This window comes from Micromesistius poutassou, assembly GCF_964030765.1.
Source record: "Micromesistius poutassou genome assembly, contig: SCAFFOLD_134, whole genome shotgun sequence".
Taxonomy (NCBI): Eukaryota; Metazoa; Chordata; class Actinopteri; order Gadiformes; family Gadidae; genus Micromesistius; species Micromesistius poutassou.
The window spans coordinates 58,111-79,680 of NW_028178960.1; the positions used below are offsets into that span (position 1 = coordinate 58,111).

Sequence of the window (21,570 nt, forward strand, 5' to 3'; positions counted from 1 at the left end):
GAGTGTGTTCCCCAGTGAGTGGTTGTGTTGTGAAGAATCAGAATCAGATTTCAACATTTATTAAAGATGCATGGTGCCAAACACAACACAATATTCAGTCTACAACAAACTACGCCTGCTTTAAAACGGGTCAGAAATGCACAGGACATGAGCTTCAGTCGTCTGAGTTCACAGCAACAGGACCAGCGGAGGGGAATGTCGTATCGGAACCATCGCTCAGCTGGTCTCTGGACCTGACGACTGACGAGGCCTACGAGGAGAAGAGAGAGATGATCCCACCACAGGACCGCAGGACAGAGATGTGATCCACCACAGGACAGAGATGTGATCCACCACAGGACAGAGATGTGATCCACCACAGGACAGAGATGTGATCCACCACAGGACAGAGATGTGATCCACCACAGGACAGAGATGTGATCCACCACAGGACAGAGATGTGATCCACCACAGGACAGAGATGTGATCCACCACAGGACAGAGATGTGATCCACCACAGGACAGAGATGTGATCCACCACAGGACAGAGATGTGATCCACCACAGGACAGAGATGTGATCCACCACAGGACAGAGATGTGATCCACCGCAAGACAGAGATGTGATCCACCACAGGACAGAGATGTGATCCACCGCAAGACAGAGATGTGATCCACCACAGGACAGAGATGTGATCCACCACAGGACAGAGATGTGATCCACCGCAGGATGTCACAGGGTGGACACTAAGTAACGCGTCTCCACTGAATGAAGCATTTCTCGTCTTGGAGAAGTTCTCAGCTCCCGATTTTGCATACAGTTGTAATTAGCATCTCCTCACCCAGGTGGGGCCCGGGGTCAGGGGTCAGGGGTCAAGGGCCCGGGGTCAGGGGTCCGGGGTCAAGGGCCCGGGGTCAGGGGTCAGGGGCCCGGGGTCAGGGGTCAGGGGCCCGGGGTCAAGGGCCCGGGGTCAGGGCCCCAGGGTCAGGGGCCCGGGGTCAGGGGTCAGGGGTCAGGGGCCCGGGGTCAGGGGTCAGGGGCCCGGGGTCAGGGGCCCGGGGTCAGGGGTCAGGGGTCAGGGGCCCGGGGTCAGGGGTCAGGGGCCCGGGGTCAGGGGTCAGGGGCCCGGGGTCAGGGGTCAGGGGCCCGGGGTCAGGGGTCAGGGGTCCGGGGTCAGGGGCCCGGGGTCAGGGGCCCGGGGTCAGGGGTCAGGGGCCCGGGGTCAGGGGTCAGGGGCCCGGGGTCAGGGGTCAGGGGTCCGGGGTCAGGGGCCCGGGGTCAGGGGCCCGGGGTCAGGGGTCAGGGGCCCGGGGTCAGGGGTGGCGGCTCCTGAAGGTGTGGATGCGGCGGCTGAGGCTGCGGGCCAGCCGGTCCACCGCTGAGCCGATGTGGCCCAGCTCCTTCCTGGAGGGAAGACCCTCGATGTTCCCCGAGTACCACAGGACCCAGCCCCCCAGGGACAGCACCACCAGCAGGGCCCCTACACACACACACATTACACACACATTACACACACACACACACACACTACACACCAGATACACACACAGCCCCTGGGTTGCAGGCTTGTTGATGTGTTGTGAGAGCTTCTCCGTCAGTACTGTACCTGCTGGTGTTAGGGTGGAGAGCTTCTCCGTCAGTACTGTACCTGCTGGTGTTAGGGTGGAGAGCTTCTCCGTCAGTACTGTACCTGCTGGTGTTAGGGTGGAGGGTCAGTACTGTACCTGCTGGTGTTAGGGTGGAGGGTCAGTACTGTACCTGTGTACACCAGCAGGTCTCCAAAGTCCTGGCCATTGAGCTCCATTGGGGCGAAGACTCCGAGGAGCAGCGAGGCTCCGCCCAGGAGGTCCATGAGGAGGGCGAAGGCCAGCGCCCCCTTACAGTGAGACAGGCCCTTCAGCTGCATGGGACCTGGACCAGACAGAGGACAGACACAGGACAGGCTGAGGACAGACAGGACAGACACAGGACAGGCTGAGGACAGACACAGGACAGGCTGAGGACAGACACAGGACAGGCTGAGGACAGACACAGGACAGACACAGGACAGGCTGAGGACACACACAGGACAGGCTGAGGACAGACACAGGACAGACACAGGACAGGCTGAGGACAGACACAGGACAGACACAGGACAGGCTGAGGACAGACACAGGACAGACACAGGACAGACACAGGACAGGCTGAGGACACACACAGGACAGACACAGGACAGACACAGGACAGGCTGAGGACAGACACAGGACAGGCTGAGGACAGACACAGGACAGACACAGGACAGGCTGAGGACAGACACAGGACAGACACAGGACAGGCTGAGGACAGACACAGGACAGACACAGGACAGGCTGAGGACAGACACAGGACAGACTGAGGACAGACACAGGACAGAGGACAGACTGAGGACAGACACAGGACAGAGGACAGACACAGGACAGACAGAGGACAGGCTCTGAGGACAGACTGAGGACGGGCTCACTCGGAGGACAGGGTCTCACGTCACTATACACTAGAGACGTCACTATACACTAGAGACGTCACTATATACTAGAGACGTCACTATACACTAGAGACGTCACTAGAGACGTCACTATACACTAGAGACGTCACTATATACTAGAGACGTCACTATACACTAGAGACGTCACTAGAGACGTCACTATACACTAGAGACGTCACTATATACTAGAGACGTCACTATACACTAGAGACGTCACTATATACTAGAGACGTCACTATACACTAGAGACGTCACTAGAGACGTCACTATACACTAGAGACGTCACTATATACTAGAGACGTCACTATATACTAGAGACGTCACTATACACTAGAGACGTCACTAGAGACGTCACTATACACTAGAGACGTCACTATATACTAGAGACGTCACTAGAGACATCACTATACACTAGAGACGTCACTATATACTAGACGTCACTATACACTAGAGATGTCACTAGAGACGTCACTATACACTAGAGACGTCACTATATACTAGAGACGTCACTATACACTAGAAACGTCACTAGAGACGTCACTATACACTAGAGACGTCACTATATACTAGAGACGTCACTATACACTAGAGACGTCACTAGAGACGTCACTATACACTAGACGTCACTATACACTAGAGACGTCACTATACACTAGAGACGTCACTAGAGATGTCACTATACACTAGAGACGTCACTATACACTAGAGACGTCACTATACACTAGAGACGTCACTATATACTAGAGACGTCACTATACACTAGAGACGTCACTAGAGACGTCACTATACACTAGACGTCACTATACACTAGAGACGTCACTATACACTAGAGACGTCACTAGAGATGTCACTATACACTAGAGACGTCACTATACACTAGAGACGTCACTATACACTAGAGACGTCACTATACACTAGAGACGTCACTATATACTAGAGACGTCACTATATACTAGAGACGTCACTAGAGACGTCACTATACACTAGAGACGTCACTATATACTAGAGACGTCACTATACACTAGAAACGTCACTAGAGACGTCACTATACACTAGAGACGTCACTATATACTAGAGACGTCACTATACACTAGAGACGTCACTATATACTAGAGACGTCACTATACACTAGAGACGTCACTATACACTAGAGACGTCACTATACACTAGAGACATCACTATACACGTCACTATATACTAGAGACGTCACTATACACTAGAGACGTCACTATACACTAGAGACGTCACTATCCACTAGAGACGTCACTATATACTAGAGACGTCACTATACACTAGAGACGTCACTATACACTAGAGACATCACTATACACTAGAGACGTCACTAGAGACGTCACTATACACTAGAGACGTCACTATACACTAGAGACGTCACTAGAGACGTCACTATATACTAGAGATGTCACTATACACTAGAGACGTCACTATATACTAGAGACGTCACTATACACTAGAGACGTCACTATACACTAGAGACGTCACTAGAGATGTCACTATACACTAGAGACGTCACTATATACTAGGGACGTCACTAGAGATGTCACTATATACTAGGGACGTCACTAGAGACGTCACTATACACTAGAGACGTCACTATACACTAGAGACGTCACTAGAGACATCACTATACACTATAGATATCCCTATAGACGTCACTATAGACTAGAGACGTCACTATACACTAGAGACGTCACTAGAGACATCACTATACACTAGAGACGTCACTATATACTAGAAACGTCACTATACACTAGAGACGTCACTAGAGACGTCACTATACACTAGAGACGTCACTAGAGATGTCACTATACACTAGAGACGTCACTAGAGACGTCACTATATACTAGGGACGTCACTAGAGATGTCACTATATACTAGGGACGTCACTAGAGACGTCACTATACACTAGAGACGTCACTATACACTAGAGACGTCACTAGAGACATCACTATACACTATAGACATCCCTATAGACGTCACTATAGACTAGAGACGTCACTAGAGACATCACTATACACTAGAGACGTCACTATATACTAGAGACGTCACTATACACTAGAGACGTCACTATACACTAGAGACGTCACTAGAGACGTCACTATACACTAGAGACGTCACTAGAGACGTCATTATACACTAGAGACGTCACTATACACTAGAGACGTCACTATACACTAACTTTGCAGAGGCTAAGATCTAAAAACGGCCCGACACACTTTTAAGAGACTGCAGATCAGTGTTTGCTGATTGTGTTAGGCTTGCGTTGTCGGGTCATGTGGAGGACGATGCCCATTGTAACTAGGTAGGTTAATCATACCGAACCCTAGTAGCTTCCCCACCATTATGAGAGAAACACAACGAAACAAAGAAGGAGAACCGAGGACAACGGAACGATATCGCGTTACGATACCGGATGACTTTTTGCTTTTAAAAAGTTTGAATACGTGCGTCATTAGTCCATAACTTTACTCCTTAAATATAGTTCGCCACAACGGCCAGGGCCAGGGCGGAGACTCTGCAGGTCGGAACAGCAGACCCCAGATCTGTGTTAGAACAAAGTTAGGCATCGGATGAAACTTCTTATTACCAAGTTATACAACCTGAGGTCGACTTACTGTTGGGTTTGTCTGCGGTGCCGGAGACTGAGACTAGCTCTGCTCAGAGGATCCGGTCTGCTGCTGCACGCCCGGTCACAGCGACGACGTCCTTCCGTACCTGGCTGCGCGCACACACACACACACACACACACACACACACACGCACACGCACACGCACACGCACACGCACACACACACGCACACGCACACGCACACGCACACGCACACCACGCACACACACACACACACACACACACACACACACACACACACACACACACACACACACACACACACACACACACCTGAACCCCGCCCAAGTTTCGTATTACAGTAGACCTGTTTGACTGGGACCCCACATATTCCCAGTACACGCAGCTTTTATGCACTTCTACATATTACTGCGGGCAAGATTAGGAAGTTGACGGCAAAAATAGAATAATTCATAAATAAATAAAAACTGACATTAGGACGTGTGCGCAGGCGCAGACCGCTCCTCGCCAGCCACTTATAATCAGGTAATTAGTTTCGCCTTGTGACTGAACTCAAACCTGCAGCCGGTATTACTGCACTATAACTCAACACGGTGAACCGATTTGTTTATTTATAGAAAGGAGGAACAACCTGGACAAAGTAATTTATCGTCCCCTTCGTCACTATTAACAAGTTGATCGCTCGTTTCTGAGAGTTTAAGCGAAATTGGCGCAGAGATGGATCCGACCCCGAGCAGGAACGAAACGGAGAGCACAGGTAAAATGAAGTGCTGATTCACACATTAATATTAATATTATTGATATAAAGTTTATAGTAGGCCTAGAGTCAGTGCCATGGCTGGGCAGTTATCGGTAGGACTACAGCCTTTAAAACTAGTTACAGCACGAAATGTTTCAATATCCTTTACACCAGTAATTTAATTTCCTAGAATAAAAAAATCTGCGCCAATGTAAATGTACCTTATTAATCTGCTTAAGTTTAGCGGCCAGTGTGCTTGTAAGGTTCGTTTGGGCACGGGCTTCTGAATATGTGTTTTTCTTGGATTTTGGCACAATGGATTATAACATCTAATCCTGTTTATTAATGACATACTGAGTAACAGTTCCTATTTATATACTGTCTCTGTACTGTCTAACCCCTACCTGCTCCTTAATGACCTGTCTCTGTACTGTCTAACCCCTACCTGCTCCTTAGTGACCTGTCTCTGTACTGTCTAACCCCTACCTGCTCCTTAATGACCCGTCTCTGTACTGTCTAACCCCTACTGCTCCTTAATGACCTGTCTCTGTACTGTCTAACCCCTACTGCTCCTTAATGACCTGTCTCTGTACTGTCTAACCCCTACCTGCTCCTTAACGACCGGTCTCTGTACTGTCTAACCCCTACCTGCTCCTTAATGACCTGTCTCTGTACTGTCTAACCCCTACCTGCTCCTTAATGACCTGTCTCTGTACTGTCTAACCCCTACCTGCTCCTTAATGACCTGTCTCTGTACTGTCTAACCCCTACCTGCTCCTTAATGACCTGTCTCTGTACTGTCTAACCCCTACCTGCTCCTTAATGACCTGTCTCTGTACTGTCTAACCCCTACCTGCTCCTTAATGACCTGTCTCTGTACTGTCTAACCCCTACCTGCTCCTTAATGACCTGTCTCTGTACTGTCTAACCCCTACCTGCTCCTTAATGACCTGTCTCTGTACTGTCTAACCCCTACCTGCTCCTTAATGACCTGTCTCTGTACTGTCTAACCCCTACCTGCTCCTTAATGACCTGTCTCTGTACTGTCTAACCCCTACCTGCTCCTTAATGACCTGTCTCTGTACTGTCTAACCCCTACCTGCTCCTTAACAACCTGTCTCTGTACTGTCTAACCCCTACCTGCTCCTTAATGACCTGTCTCTGTACTGTCTAACCCCTACCTGCTCCTTAACGACCTGTCTCTGTACTGTCTAACCCCTACCTGCTCCTTAATGACCTGTCTCTGTACTGTCTAACCCCTACCTGCTCCTTAATGACCTGTCTCTGTACTGTCTAACCCCTACCTGCTCCTTAATGACCTGTCTCTGTACTGTCTAACCCCGACCTGCTCCTTAATGACCTGTCTCTGTACCGTCTAACCCCTACCTGCTCCTTAATGACCTGTCTCTGTACTGTCTAACCCCTACCTGCTCCTTAACGACCTGTCTAACCCCTACCTGCTCCTCAATGACCCGTCTCTTTACCGTCTAACCCCTACCTGCTCCTTAATGACCTGTCTCTGTACTGTCTAACCCCTACCTGCTCCTTAATGACCTGTCTCTGTACTGTCTAAGCCCTACCTGCTCCTTAATGACCTGTCTCTGTACTGTCTAACCCCTACCTGCTCCTTAACGACCTGTCTCTGTACTGTCTAACCCCTACCTGCTCCTTAATGACCTGTCTCTGTACTGTCTAACCCCTACCTGCTCCTTAATGACCTGTCTCTGTACTGTCTAACCCCTACCTGCTCCTTAATGACCTGTCTCTGTACTGTCTAACCCCTACCTGCTCCTTAATGACCTGTCTCTGTACTGTCTAACCCCTACCTGCTCCTTAATGACCTGTCTCTGTACTGTCTAACCCCTACCTGCTCCTTAATGACCTGTCTCTGTACTGTCTAACCCCTACCTGCTCCTTAATGACCTGTCTCTGTACTGTCTAACCCCTACCTGCTCCTTAATGACCTGTCTCTGTACTGTCTAACCCCTACCTGCTCCTTAATGACCTGTCTCTGTACTGTCTAACCCCTACCTGCTCCTTAAGAACCTCTCTTTATACCACCAGAGGTAATACTCGTGTTGATCAGTATGTTTGATCAGGATGTTTGTGGTCGGTAGTACAACTCCTCCATAGTGGAGCTGACTTTCCCCTCCTCAGGTGGAGGAGGTGGAGGAGGTGGAGGAGGGAGTCTGTACCTGGACGCCTATGAGGTTCCCTTCAGCTTCGAGGAGAACATGCAGCGGGCTCCTGGCTACCACGCCCCGCCCCCCCTCATCGACGGTGAGCCGACGGCACCGCTGACTAAACTCAACTCAACAGTAACTACAGCTTTAGTTACTGTGTGATATGGACCTGAAATAAAGAATAAAGAATTACTCTGAGCGCATGAGGAGCTGACAGTACAGCTTTAGTTACTATAGCTTTATGGTGTAGCATAAAGCTGTAGTTTCACATTATAATGTTATGTATTATATAACATGCATTATGTTATGTGACTCATTAAGATGAGGTTATAGTGGTGAGAATAGAAATCAGAATAACAGTAGTGAAGCAGGACTGAAGACTAACCAGCAGTGACTCTAGAACCAGCAGTGACAGGGTTAGAGTCTGACTCTAGAACCAGCAGTGACAGGGTTAGAGTCTGACTCTAGAACCAGCAGTGACAGGGTTAGAGTCTGACTCTAGAACCAGCAGTGACAGGGTTAGAGTCTGACTCTAGAACCAGCAGTGACAGGGTTAGAGTCTGACTCTAGAACCAGCAGTGACAGGGTTAGAGTCTGACTCTAGAACCAGCAGTGACAGGGGGTTAGAGTCTGACTCTAGAACCAGCAGTGACAGGGTTAGAGTCTGACTCTAGAACCAGCAGTGACAGGGTTAGAGTCTGACTCTAGAACCAGCAGTGACAGGGTTAGAGTCTGACTCTAGAACCAGCAGTGACAGGGTTAGAGTCTGACTCTAGAACCAGCAGTGACAGGGTTAGAGTCTGACTCTAGAACCAGCAGTGATCGGGGGTTAGAGTCTGACTCTAGAACCAGCAGTGACAGGGTTAGAGTCTGACTCTAGAACCAGCAGTGACAGGGTTAGAGTCTGACTCTAGAACCAGCAGTGACAGGGGGTTAGAGTCTGACTCTAGAACCAGCAGTGACAGGGTTAGAGTCTGACTCTAGAACCAGCAGTGACAGGGTTAGATTCTGACTCTAGAACCAGCAGTGACAGGGTTAGAGTCTGACTCTAGAACCAGCAGTGACAGGGTTAGAGTCTGACTCTAGAACCAGCAGTGACAGGGTTAGAGTCTGACTCTAGAACCAGCAGTGACAGGGTTAGAGTCTGACTCTAGAACCAGCAGTGACAGGGTTAGAGTCTGACTCTAGAACCAGCAGTGACAGGGTTAGAGTCTGACTCTAGAACCAGCAGTGACAGGGTTAGAGTCTGACTCTAGAACCAGCAGTGACAGGGTTAGAGTCTGACTCTAGAACCAGCAGTGACAGGGTTAGAGTCTGACTCTAGAACCAGCAGTGACAGGGTTAGAGTCTGACTCTAGAACCAGCAGTGACAGGGTTAGAGTCTGACTCTAGAACCAGCAGTGACTGGGGGTTACCAGCTATGACGGCAGTCCTTCCAGATAACACGGACCCTGCTCCTCTCATGGAGACACACCGCTGGAACAGGGAGATACACTAACCATCACTAGGTTAACCTGTTATGGTGATTTGTCATCGTTGATGTTCCCCCGTCCAGAGGTCTCGGAGGCTCCGCCCCCCTATAGCTCCTTCATGCTCATCTCCAACCTGCGCACTCACCTGTACGTGTCCCTGGAGAAGAACGCCTGGCAGCAGCGCCGCATCACAGAGCTGGAGGAGGAGAGGAACTTCCTGCGCTGCCAGCTGGACCGCTTCATCGTCAGCATGCGCTCCTACGAAGGTCTGCTGCTTATAGCTGCACTATGCTACCACCGCTAGGCTACCACCGCTAGGCTACCACCACTATGCTACCACCGCTAGGCTACCACCGCTATGCTACCACCGCTAGGCTACCACCACTATGCTACCACCACTATGCTACCACCACTATGCTACCACCGCTAGGCTACCACCGCTAGGCTACCACCACTATGCTACCACCACTATGCTACCACCGCTAGGCTACCACCGCTAGGCTACCACCACTAGGCAATCCCACGCTAGGTTACCACCACTAGGCTACCACCACTATGCTACCACCGCTAGGCTACCACCGCTAGGCAATCCCAGGCTAGGCTACCACCGCTAGGCTACCACCACTAGGCTACCGCTATCGCTGTACTGTCTAACCCCTACCTTCTCCTTAACGACCTGTCTCTGTACTGTCTGACCCCTACCTGCTCCTTAATGACCTGTCTCTGTACTGTCTAACCCCTACCTGCTCCTTAATGACCTGTCTCTGTACTGTCTAACCCCTACCTGCTCCTTAATGACCCGTCTCTGTACTGTCTAACCCCTACCTGCTCCTTAATGACCTGTCTCTGTACTGTCTAACCCCTACCTGCTCCTTAATGACCTGTCTCTGTACTGTCTAACCCCTACCTGCTCCTTAATGACCTGTCTCTGTACTGTCTAACCCCTACCTGCTCCTTAATGACCTGTCTCTGTACTGTCTAACCCCTACCTGCTCCTTATTGACCTGTCTCTGTACTGTCTGACCCCTACCTGCTCCTTAATGACCTGTCTCTGTACTGTCTAACCCCTACCTGCTCCTTAATGACCTGTCTCTGTACTGTCTAACCCCTACCTGCTCCTTAATGACCTGTCTCTGTACTGTCTAACCCCTACCTGCTCCTTAACGACCTGTCTCTGTACTGTCTAACCCCTACCTGCTCCTCAATGACCTGTCTCTGTACCGTCTAACCCCTACCTGCTCCTTAATGACCTGTCTCTGTACTGTCTAACCCCTACCTGCTCCTTAATGACCTGTCTCTGTACTGTCTAACCCCTACCTGCTCCTTAATGACCTGTCTCTGTACTGTCTAACCCCTACCTGCTCCTTAATGACCTGTCTCTGTACTGTCTAACCCCTACCTGCTCCTTAATGACCTGTCTCTGTACTGTCTAACCCCTACCTGCTCCTTAATGACCTGTCTCTGTACTGTCTAACCCCTACCTGCTCCTTAATGACCTGTCTCTGTACTGTCTAACCCCTACCTGCTCCTTAATGACCTGTCTCTGTACTGTCTAACCCCTACCTGCTCCTTAATGACCTGTCTCTATACTGTCTAACCCCTACCTGCTCCTTAAGGAGGTCATGTGTGTCTTACTGGGTACTGTACTGGCCAGGTCACTAGCCTCACTGGGAGCAGTAGGAGCACAGGGACCAACTCCAGGGCTGCTGCCTTGGCCAAGGGCAGCGGCAGAAGGGGAGGCTAACAGGGAGGTCTGGGGAGGAGCTGGGTCAGGAGGAGGAGGAGGAGGAGGAGGAGGAGGAGGAGGAGGAGGAGGGCAGAGTGGGTCTCGTACAGGCAACGCATGGCCGCTTCGGTCACCTCAACTTTATTAGTTCAGTCCTAGATCACAGAAACACAAAGCACCCTAGGAGGAGAGAAGGAGGAGAGGAGGAGGAGGAGGAGGAGGAGGAGGGAGGAGAATGTAGAGGAGGAGAAGCAGAGAGGAGAACGTGGATGAGGAGGAGGAGGAGGGAGGAGAGATCTGTTCAGGACAGGATGACCAGGGATCATGACCTACTGTTTCCTCTCTCCCCCCTCCTCTGACCTCTCTCCCCCTAATCTCTCCTCTCTCCCCCCTGCTCTCTCCTCTCTCCCCCCCCTAATGTCTCCTCTCTCCCCCCTACTCTCTCCTCTCTCCCCCCCCTCCCCCCTAATCTCTCCTCTCTCCCCCCTGCTCTCTCCCCCCCTCCCCCCTAATCTCTCCTCTCTCCCCCCCCCCCCACTCTCTCCTCTCTCCCCCCCTCCCCCCCACTCTCTCCTCTCTCCCCCCTGCTCTCTCCTCTCTCCCCCCCCAATGTCTCCTCTCTCCCCCCTACTCTCTCCTCTCTCCCCCCCCTCCCCCCTAATCTCTCCTCTCTCCCCCCCCCCCCCCCACTCTCTCCTCTCTCCCCCCTGCTCTCTCCTCTCTCCCTGCTGTGACCCCCCCCCCCCCCCCAGCAGACTGGGCAGGTGACCTCCAGCGGGGGGTGAAGGCCCAGCCCGCGTCCTCCCCCACCCCCCCCTCCCCCATGACCACCCGCTCCGGCATGGCCCTCCGGCGGCTCCAGAGCCAGGGGCCCCGACCCCGCAGGCCCCCCGCTGTGCCTGGTGAGACCCCTGAGCACCTCAACACCACTGGTTAATATCAGGGGCCCATGTTAATATCAGGGCCCCATGTTAATATCAGGGGCCCCATGTTAATATCAGGGCCCCATGTTAATATCAGGGGCCCCATGTTATTATCAGTGGGTTAATATCAGGGTGCCCCCATGTTAATATCAGGGGCCCCATGTTAATATCAGGGTGCCCCCATGTTATTACTACTGGATGAGACGCAGGAAGTCCCGCCTCCAGCTAACAGGGAACACAAGGACCTTTACATTGTAGCCCAGCAGGAAGTCCCGCCTCCAGCTAACAGGGAACACAAGGACCTTTACATTGTAGCCCAGCAGGAAGTCCCGCCTCCAGCTAACAGGGAACACAAGGACCTTTACATTGTAGCCCAGCAGGAAGTCCCGCCTCCAGCTAACAGGGAACACAAGGACCTTTACATTGTAGCCCAGCAGGAAGTCCCGCCTCCAGCTAACAGGGAACACAAGGACCTTTACATTGTAGCCCAGCAGGAAGTCCCAGCTCACCTCCTCCTCTTCTCAGTGAAGCGGGAGTTCCATCTGGAGGAGGAGAAGTTCTACACGGACGAGGAGTACGTGGAGGAGGCGGAGGCGGACAGCGAGGAGGAGGAGGAGGAGGAGGAGAAGAGGAAGGGGGGCCGCGGGGGGCGGGCCTGTGGGGAGCCCAGGATGAAGATGAGGCGGGTCTTCAGGATCACCCACGGCCGGGAGCGCCAGAGAGGTACCGCCGCTAGAACCTTCTACAAGAACCTTCTAAAACGGGATGGAACCTTATCTCCCTTACCTCTCTCCTCTGGGTCTCCTCCCCCCATCTCCCTCCCTCCCACCCCTCTAGTGAAGGATGCTGAGGGGGTGCTGCTGCGATACAAGAAGATCCTGAGTACGTACCAGAAGGTCCGCAGCATGTCCCGGGCCTTCCAGATCCACGGGGTGGACCGCAACACCATGGCCTCCACCTCGCCCGTCGCCGAGCTGCTGCTGGTCGCCCCCGACAAGGTCAGTCTAACCTAAGGCTAACGTTAGCTTCATGAAGGTCAGTCTAACCTAAGGCTAACGTTAGCTTCATGAAGGTCAGTCTAACCTAAGGCTAACGTTAGCTTCATGAAGGTCAGTCTAACGTAAGGCTAACGTTAGCCTCATGAAGGTCAGTCTAACCTAAGGCTGGTCTAACGTTAGCCTCATGAAGGTCAGTCTAACCTAAGGCTAACGTTAGCCTCATGAAGGTCAGTCTAACCTAAGGCTGGTCTAACGTTAGCCTCATGAAGGTCAGTCTAACCTAAGGCTGGTCTAACGTTAGCTTCATGAAGGTCAGTCTAACCTAAGGCTGGTCTAACGTTAGCTTCATGAAGGTCAGTCTAACCTAAGGCTGGTCTAACGTTAGCCTCATGAAGGTCAGTCTAACCTAAGGCTGGTCTAACGTTAGCCTCATGAAGGTCAGTCTAACCTAAGGCTAATGTTAGCCTCATGAAGGTCAGTCTAACCTAAGGCTAATGTTAGCCTCATGAAGGTCAGTCTAACCTAAGGCTAATGTTAGCCTCATGAAGGTCAGTCTAACCTAAGGCTGGTCTAACGTTAGCTTCATGAAGGTCAGTCTAACCTAAGGCTGGTCTAACATTAGCTTCATGAAGGTCAGTCTAACCTAAGGCTGGTCTAACGTTAGTTTCATGAAGGTCACCTAAGGCTGGTCTAACGTTAGCCTCATGAAGGTCAGTCTAACCTAAGGCTAACGTTAGCCTCATGAAGGTCAGTCTAACCTAAGGCTAACGTTAGCCTCATGAAGGTCAGTCTAACCTAAGGCTGGTCTAACGTTAGCTTCATGAAGGTCAGTCTAACCTAAGGCTGGTCTAACGTTAGCTTCATGAAGGTCAGTCTAACCTAAGGCTGGTCTAACGTTAGCCTCATGAAGGTCAGTCTAACCTAAGGCTGGTCTAACGTTAGCCTCATGAAGGTCAGTCGAACCTAAGGCTGGTCTAACGTTAGCTTCAGTGGAGGTTAATCCAGGTTCAGTTTGTCTTTATCAAGGTTCATCTACAGGAAGTAGATCTCAGTGGAGGTGAATGTACAGGAAGTAGATCAGGTGGAGGTTGGTCCAGGTGGTGTAAACGTTGGTCCCTTTATCAGCTGGCGGAGGTGGGGGAGTTCGAGGCGTCGAAGGAGAAGCTCCTGGACTACGCCCGGCGCTGCTACAAGACCATGGACGAGTCCACCCACGCCAAGGTGCAGAGCATGAAGAAGTCCCACGAGCTGCTGCCCATCTCCTACCGCTTCAGGAACTAGCCTCTACCGCTTCAGGAACTAGCCTCCTCCCGCTGCAGGAACTAGCCTCTACCGCTTCAGGAACTAGTCTCTACCGCTTCAGGAACTAGCCTCTACCGCTTCAGGAACTAGCCTCCTCCCGCTGCAGGAACTAGCCTCTACCGCTTCAGGAACTAGTCTCTACCGCTTCAGGAGCTAGCCTCTACCGCTTCAGGAACTAGCCTCTACCGCTTCAGGAACTAGCCTCCTCCCGCTGCAGGAACTAGCCTCTACCGCTTCAGGAACTAGTCTCTACCGCTTCAGGAGCTAGCCTCTACCGCTTCAGGAACTAGCCTCTACCGCTTCAGGAACTAGTCTCTACCGCTTCAGGAGCTAGCCTCTACCGCTTCAGGAGCTAGCCTCTACCGCTTCAGGAGCTAGCCTCTACCGCTTCAGGAGCTAGCCTCTACCGCTTCAGGAGCTAGTCTGCTACCAGCTAGCGCTGCAGAAGCTAAGTGGTAGCCACTCCGGAGTCATTTTGTTGTCGGTTTAACTGAGTGGTTCAACATCTTTAGAACACGGCTAGAGTGGATTTGAGTTTCCTTCAATGAAGACTATATTTGTTATTACATTATTATTATTATTATTATTTTGGTTCAGGAATTAGCTTACTAGGTCAAAGATTGTAATAACACTAATGTGACTAATTTCCTTCCTTCATTCATTTATATATTATTTATTTATATGATTATTTATATATTATTTATTTCTATCCTAGGAACATGACGGTCAGAGTTCCCTGTCTAGGATTGATTATTCGTTTACTAAGAGATTCCAGCCAATAGTCTTGCTTGTTGTTAACCTGCCATTTAGTTTGTTTACATCTAGCCAGCGAATGGCTGCTGTTTATGTTGTCCCTCATGTTTAAAACAACCAATGAATGTTTAAGATGGTTCTGATGTTTTTTTTTTGTTTGTTTTGTAAAGAAATGCAAAGTACTGGAATATAATGTATCTGAAATGATGGTTTAAGAGGAGGACATGTACAGCCTTGTTTGGGGTCTTTCCCAGCGTACCCTACGTTCTGGGGTTAAGGGATATTGGTTCAGGAATCAGTTTATTTGGTCTCCGATCGTAATAACACTGATAAACTGTAATTTACTCATTTCCTTAATTAATTAATGTAATATTACTACGTTTCAGCGTTTTGGTGTTAGAGGATATTGGATTAACACAATAAACCCTTTTCTCCCCTTCTGACGTTTTCTAACGTGTTTCCTTTGTGACCCTGACCTTAACCCCTGACCCTAACCCTGACCTTAACCCTGACCCTAACCCTGACCTTAACCCTGACCCTAACCCCTGACCCTGACCTTAACCCTGACCTTAACCCTGACCTTGACCCTGACCCTAACCCCTGACCCTGACCTTAACCCTGACCTTAACCCTGACCCTGACCTTGACCCTGACCCTAACCCCTGACCCTGACCTTAACCCTGACCCTAACCCTGACCTTAACCCTGACCCTGACCTTGACCCTGACCTTAACCCTGACCCTAACGCTGACCCTGACCACGTGTCGTCTACTTCAGAATGAGGAGCGGCGGACTGCTGCCTTGCTCATGTGTTCAGTGGCAGCAGAGTCTGCAGGGTTCTGTCTGTCTGTCTGTCTGTCGGCCTCCTAGAGCCAATGTCAACGACATCTGAACATTGGTCACTTGGGAGAAACACATCTGTTCAATAGTTATGGTCACATGAATGTAGACTGTTCAATAGACAAACTGAACTTTCAGATTTTATTTTTCTCAAACGGGACTAAACAAGGCATTACATCGGCGCGCTTGGGACTGGTGATGTGTCGTTTGCGAATGAATCAGTTTGAACGAACGACTCTTTAACATGAACGAACCGACCTGATTCCCCGTTTCAGTTCGTCTCGTTCGTTCTCCGAGACTCGACTCCCAGCTCCGCCCACTAGTCGCTGACTCGCGAGTCGCTGTTCGTTCACTGACTGTGTTTAGCGGTGAAGACTCGAGGACTGAAGTCACGAGAGTCAGCCGGGCAACAACATCCCGATCCCGAACATGAAGCGCTCCTCAGCTAAAAGGAACACACCATTGCACGATCGTGATTCGTTTGAGAATGAGAACGAGGGAGGAGCCGAGTCTGACCGACTCAGCTGAGAACCATGATTCACTGCTACCGGACACCCGACTGAACAAACGACTCAAACGATTCTTCTTGAACTGACAGACACAAACTGATTCAAGCAAACGAATCATGAAATCCACCACTACTTGGGACAAACTGAAGATCTAATCGTGTGTCCAAGGCCTGAACCATTAATGAGGTCACAAAGTCTGGATATAAATAATGGGCGCTAAATAACTATAATCCGGAGATGAATACAAAACGACAACATTACTGGAAGACGTACACAAGGCCTCACTTTGTTAACATTACACACACACAAAATAAAATATTTTAATGAAATTATTTTTGCCAACAAGCCTCTATGTATTTAATTATATATAATTATAGATAATGAGTTTGTGTGCAGCGTATCTCCTGTATCTCCTGTAGCCTGGATGCATATTGATTCAATACACACAGTGGCGTGGGAAAGGCCAGTCGGCTAAAAGTCATATTCCGTGGGACTTTAACGATTCCTACGGAAAATACAATTAATATAACATTTTACAGGATATAATGTGTATATCAGTCTAATATAATCAGCTGCACCTGAGTAGGCACATGTAGGCTAAGACACGTCTACAGATAAATACGCACACACACATGCATTGTTATTAACTTATTATAGATGTCATTGGGATATATTCTAATCAGTCGTATATATGAACATATATCTTCTACTAATAGCCTTCACGGGTGAAGTGAGTTTTGGTGAAGATGTGAGTATCGATCCGTCAGTAGTTGAGTATTGATCCGTCGGGGATCCAATCAAGAGGAGGAATCTAAAACAAAGCGATCAGCATCTGTCCATAAACATCTCACCTTTCACCTTTCCCCCGCCGGCCAATCACAGCGCGTCTAGCCTGGTAGTAGTGGAACTGGCTCCCCCAAGCGGGGCTCTGATTGGCCCGTTGTTACAAGACCTCTCCCTATTGGTCCGACAGTGAAGCGGGGGTCGGCGAAGGGAGCCAACAGCGTGGCTCGGGAGGCGGGGCTTCTGTCCATCAGGGAGGAGGAGGAGGAGGAGGAGGTACTGGCAGCCATCTTGGATGTGAGGGCTGATTGTTTAGTGAAAAGAATCGGGAGTAAAGCGGATAAAGACCGGAAACAGCCGCAGCTACCGGAGGACCGACACCAGAGGACCGACACACGGACCCGGGCTGACCCAGGTAACCGGTCCGCGGGCCTCCTCCCAGCGGGCTGTCCGACACCCCGGCCGGCGGGGACCGGGGGGGTCCCGGCGGTGCTCGGGGTCCCGGCGGAAGGGTCTGCATGGACCCGCTCCGACCGGGTGGCGAGGCGGTCCGGGGTGGACCGGGTGGACCGGAGGGACCGGGGGCACCGGGTGGTGCAGACCGGAGGTGCAGACCGCGGGTCGGCGCCTGGTGTGCACACTAAGGGCTCCTCTGTTGATCAACACTCGGCGGGGGGGGGGGGGGGGGGTCTTTCTCTTATTGACGGTGTGTTGATCCACCTGGCTCCTCCGACAGGCGAGGCGGTTCTTTGGGGTCCTACCACCCAGCAGATCCCCGCGGGGGTCTCAACGGGGTCTCCCCGGGACCCTGACCGGGTGGCCGCGGGGTCACTCTTTGGCGCAAAGTCAAGCGTGTGTGACCCGCCGCTGGCCGCTATGTTGCAGCCTTGTGTTGGTTCTAAAGTTGTCCTCAACAGCCGCGGGGTTGTCGTAGTAAACACTCGGTCCGCTGAACCGAGCCGTGTGCGGGTCCGAGTCCCGGAGCAGCCCGACCCTCTCATGAAGGCGTCGCGTCCCGGCGGAGGTTCTAGCGGACACCGGCCCTAGAGCCCCCGGGTCCTCTGACCCTCCCGGTCCTCCCACCTCCCGAACTCCTACCGTGTTAAGGAGCATCATGACGGGACAAAATACATTTGGTATTTATGTTGGATGAAGTTTAGAAACGCGTAACATCACAAGATCCTGACTCCAAATCCACTTGGACCGCCCTGAAGGGCTGCAGCCTGATGAAGGGGTGAATGGATGGTTAACAGAGGGTGAAGGAGTGGTTAACAGGGTGAAGGGGTGAATGGATGGTTAATATAGGGTGAAGGGGTGGATGGATGGTTAATATAGGGTGAAGGGGTGAATGGTTAAAAGGGTGAAGGGGTGAATGGATGGTTAATATAGGGTGAAGGGGTGAATGGATGGTTAATATAGGGTGAAGGGGTGAATGGATGGTTAATATAGGGTGAAGGGGTGAATGGATGGTTAACAAAGGGTGAAGGGGTGAATGGATGGTTAACAGGGTGAAGGGGTGAATGGATGGTTAACAGGGTGAAGGGGTGAATGGATGGTTAATATAGGGTGAAGGGGTGGATGGATGGTTAATATAGGGTGAAGGGGTGGATGGTTAACAGGGTGAAGGGGTGAATGGAGTGGTTAACAGATGAATGAGAGGGTGAACCAGGCCTAGAGCAGGTAGGAGTGGTCCGAGGGGTCTCTGTCCCTCACAGCCGGGTGGTCGGCCGTCCCAGACTCCCTCCGTTTGTGACATCACGAGTGGGAGTGTCCGGCCAGCTTGAGGTCAAAGTGCGTTATCACACCTCATCTGGCCGTCATGGCGACCTGCTCCTCCTGCTCCCCTCCTCCTGCTGCTCCTCCTCCCCCTGTTGCTCCTCCTGCTCCTCCTCACTAACCCGGGTCTCTGTGTGTTTCAGTGAATGAAGGCATGAGGACATCATCCTAGTCATCAGTCATGGCCGATAAACGAAAACTCCAAGGTGAGATGTTGGTCTCCTCCTCCTCTCCTCTTTCTCTCCTCCTCTCTCTCTGTGTCTTTAACCCTGCTCCCTCTCTCCCTCTCCCTCCCCCTCCCTCCCTCTCCCTCTCCCCCTCTCCCTCTCCCTCTCCCTCTCCCCCTCCCTCCCTCTCCCCCTCTCCCCCTCCCCCCCCCTCCCTCTCCCTCTCCCTCTCCGGCCCGACAGGTGAGATCGACCGGTGTCTGAAGAAGGTGGCTGAGGGCGTGGAGCAGTTTGAAGACATCTGGCTGAAGGTACGCGGAGGGCGTGTGGAGGTAAACCTCGCCCCGTTGCTCAGGGCAACCCCCGTGTGGATGAGAGGCCTGGCTCTCTGCCAGCATCATGTTGTGGTGACAGCTGTCAGTCAGCGTGTGTTTGATCTGCACCCGCTCACTTCCTGTCCCCCACACGGCCCTCCGCCATCCTCTTAACCGCTGTGTGTGTGTGTGTGTGTGTGTGTGTGTGTGTGTGTGTGTGTGTGTGTGTGTGTGATGCCAGTCAGATTTCTCTGACAAAAAATGTTTTCCAGTGTGCCCCCCCCCCCCCCCCCCAACCCCTCCTCTGATCCATGACTGCTCCTGTCTCTCTCAGTAGAGACTAACTCTACAGGGGGTGGGCCCTGTCAGTCTGTATTAAAGACTAACTCTACAGGGGGCGGGCCCTGTCAGTCTATGTATCAAAGACTAACTCTACAGGGGGTGGGCCCTGTCAGTCTATGTATTAAAGACTAACTCTACAGGGGGCAGGCCCTGTCAGTCTGTATCAAAGACTAACTCTACAGGGGGCAGGCCCTGTCAGTCTGTATTAAAGACTAACTCTACAGGGGGCAGGCCCTGTCAGTCTATGTATCAAAGACTAACTCTACAGGGGGTGGGCCCTGTCAGTCTATGTATCAAAGACTAACTCTACAGGGGGCGGGCCCTGTCAGTCTATGTATCAAAGACTAACTCTACAGGGGGCAGGCCCTGTCAGTCTATGTATCAAAGACTAACTCTACAGGGGGCGGGCCCTGTCAGTCTGTATCAAAGACTAACTCTACAGGGGGTGGGCCCTGTCAGTCTATGTATCAAAGACTAACTCTACAGGGGGTGGGCCCTGTCAGTCTATGTATCAAAGACTAACTCTACAGGGGGTGGGCCCTGTCAGTCTAACCACTCTAACAGTCAGTCTATATATCTATGATATCTAGTCAGTCTATATATCTATGATATCTAGTCAGTATATATCTATGATATCTAGTCAGTATATATATCTATGATATCTAGTCAGTCTATATATCTATGATATCTAGTCAGTATATATATCTATGATATCTAGTCAGTATATATATATCTATGATATCTAGTCAGTCTATATATCTATGATATCTAGTCAGTATATATATATCTATGATATCTAGTCAGTATATATATATCTATGATATCTAGTCAGTATATATATATCTATGATATCTAGTCAGTCTATATATCTATGATATCTAGTCAGTATATATATATATATCTATGATATCTAGTCAGTATATATATCTATGATATCTAGTCAGTGTATATATCTATGATATCTAGTCAGTATATATATATCTATGATATCTAGTCAGTATATATATATCTATGATATCTAGTCAGTATATATATCTATGATATCTAGTCAGTGTATATATCTATGATATCTAGTCAGTGTATATATATATCTATGATATCTAGTCAGTATATATATATATATATATCTATGATATCTAGTCAGTATATATATCTATGATATCTAGTCAGTATATATATATCTATGATATCTAGTCAGTATATATCTATGATATCTAGTCAGTATATATCTATGATATCTAGTCAGTATATATATCTATGATATCTAGTCAGTATATATATATCTATGATATCTAGTCAGTATATATATATCTATGATATCTAGTCAGTATATATATCTATGATATCTAGTCAGTATATATATCTATGAGGTGACCAATGAGGGCATTGCTGTAGTCCAGATGATGTTGGGTGTTCCAGTGGTCCCAGTGTAAGCTCCCAGTATGCTGTAGTGGTCTGTGGTGCTCTGCTCACACACGCTCTCCCCACAGCTGCACAACGCCGCAAACGCCAACCAGAAGGAGAAATATGAAGCAGACCTCAAGAAGGAGATCAAGAAACTACAGGTGTGTGTGTGTGTGTGTGTGTGTTCACCTATTAAATATCATTGTTGTCAGCAAAAGCTGACAGACAGACAAGCTGTGCTCACCAACCATGACG

At 50.3% G+C, this 21,570-nt stretch overlaps 3 protein-coding genes across 3 annotated transcripts in view; 2 read left to right on the forward strand and 1 right to left on the reverse strand.

Annotated features, from left to right (window-relative positions):
- Positions 1–1,240: 1,240 nt before the first annotated feature.
- On the reverse strand, positions 1,241–5,187 carry tmem238a (transmembrane protein 238a). The gene is made up of 3 exons (XM_084490046.1): positions 5,112–5,187; positions 1,737–1,889; positions 1,241–1,458 (listed from the first exon to the last, which is right to left on the reverse strand). Exons 2-3 carry the CDS (start codon positions 1,882–1,884, stop codon positions 1,292–1,294), a joined length of 315 nt encoding a protein of 104 aa, XP_084346172.1. The 5' UTR covers positions 1,885–1,889; positions 5,112–5,187; the 3' UTR covers positions 1,241–1,291.
- Positions 5,188–5,803: 616 nt separating this feature from the next.
- Positions 5,804–14,408, forward strand: LOC311373236 (coiled-coil domain-containing protein 106-like; the record flags this gene model as incomplete). Its single annotated transcript, XM_084490042.1, has 7 exons — positions 5,804–5,843; positions 7,983–8,105; positions 9,564–9,746; positions 11,959–12,108; positions 12,655–12,852; positions 12,967–13,127; positions 14,253–14,408. 7 exons carry the CDS (start codon positions 5,804–5,806, stop codon positions 14,406–14,408), a joined length of 1,011 nt encoding a protein of 336 aa, XP_084346168.1.
- A 3,182-nt stretch (positions 14,409–17,590) lies between these two features.
- Positions 17,591–21,570, forward strand: part of LOC311373239 (CCR4-NOT transcription complex subunit 3-like) — a 31,692-nt gene continuing 27,712 nt past the window's right edge. The window contains 4 exon segments of the mRNA XM_084490043.1: positions 17,591–17,727; positions 19,232–19,294; positions 19,499–19,566; positions 21,402–21,476. Of these exon segments, the coding sequence (XP_084346169.1) occupies positions 19,270–19,294; positions 19,499–19,566; positions 21,402–21,476 (168 nt within the window). The 5' untranslated portion in view covers positions 17,591–17,727; positions 19,232–19,269.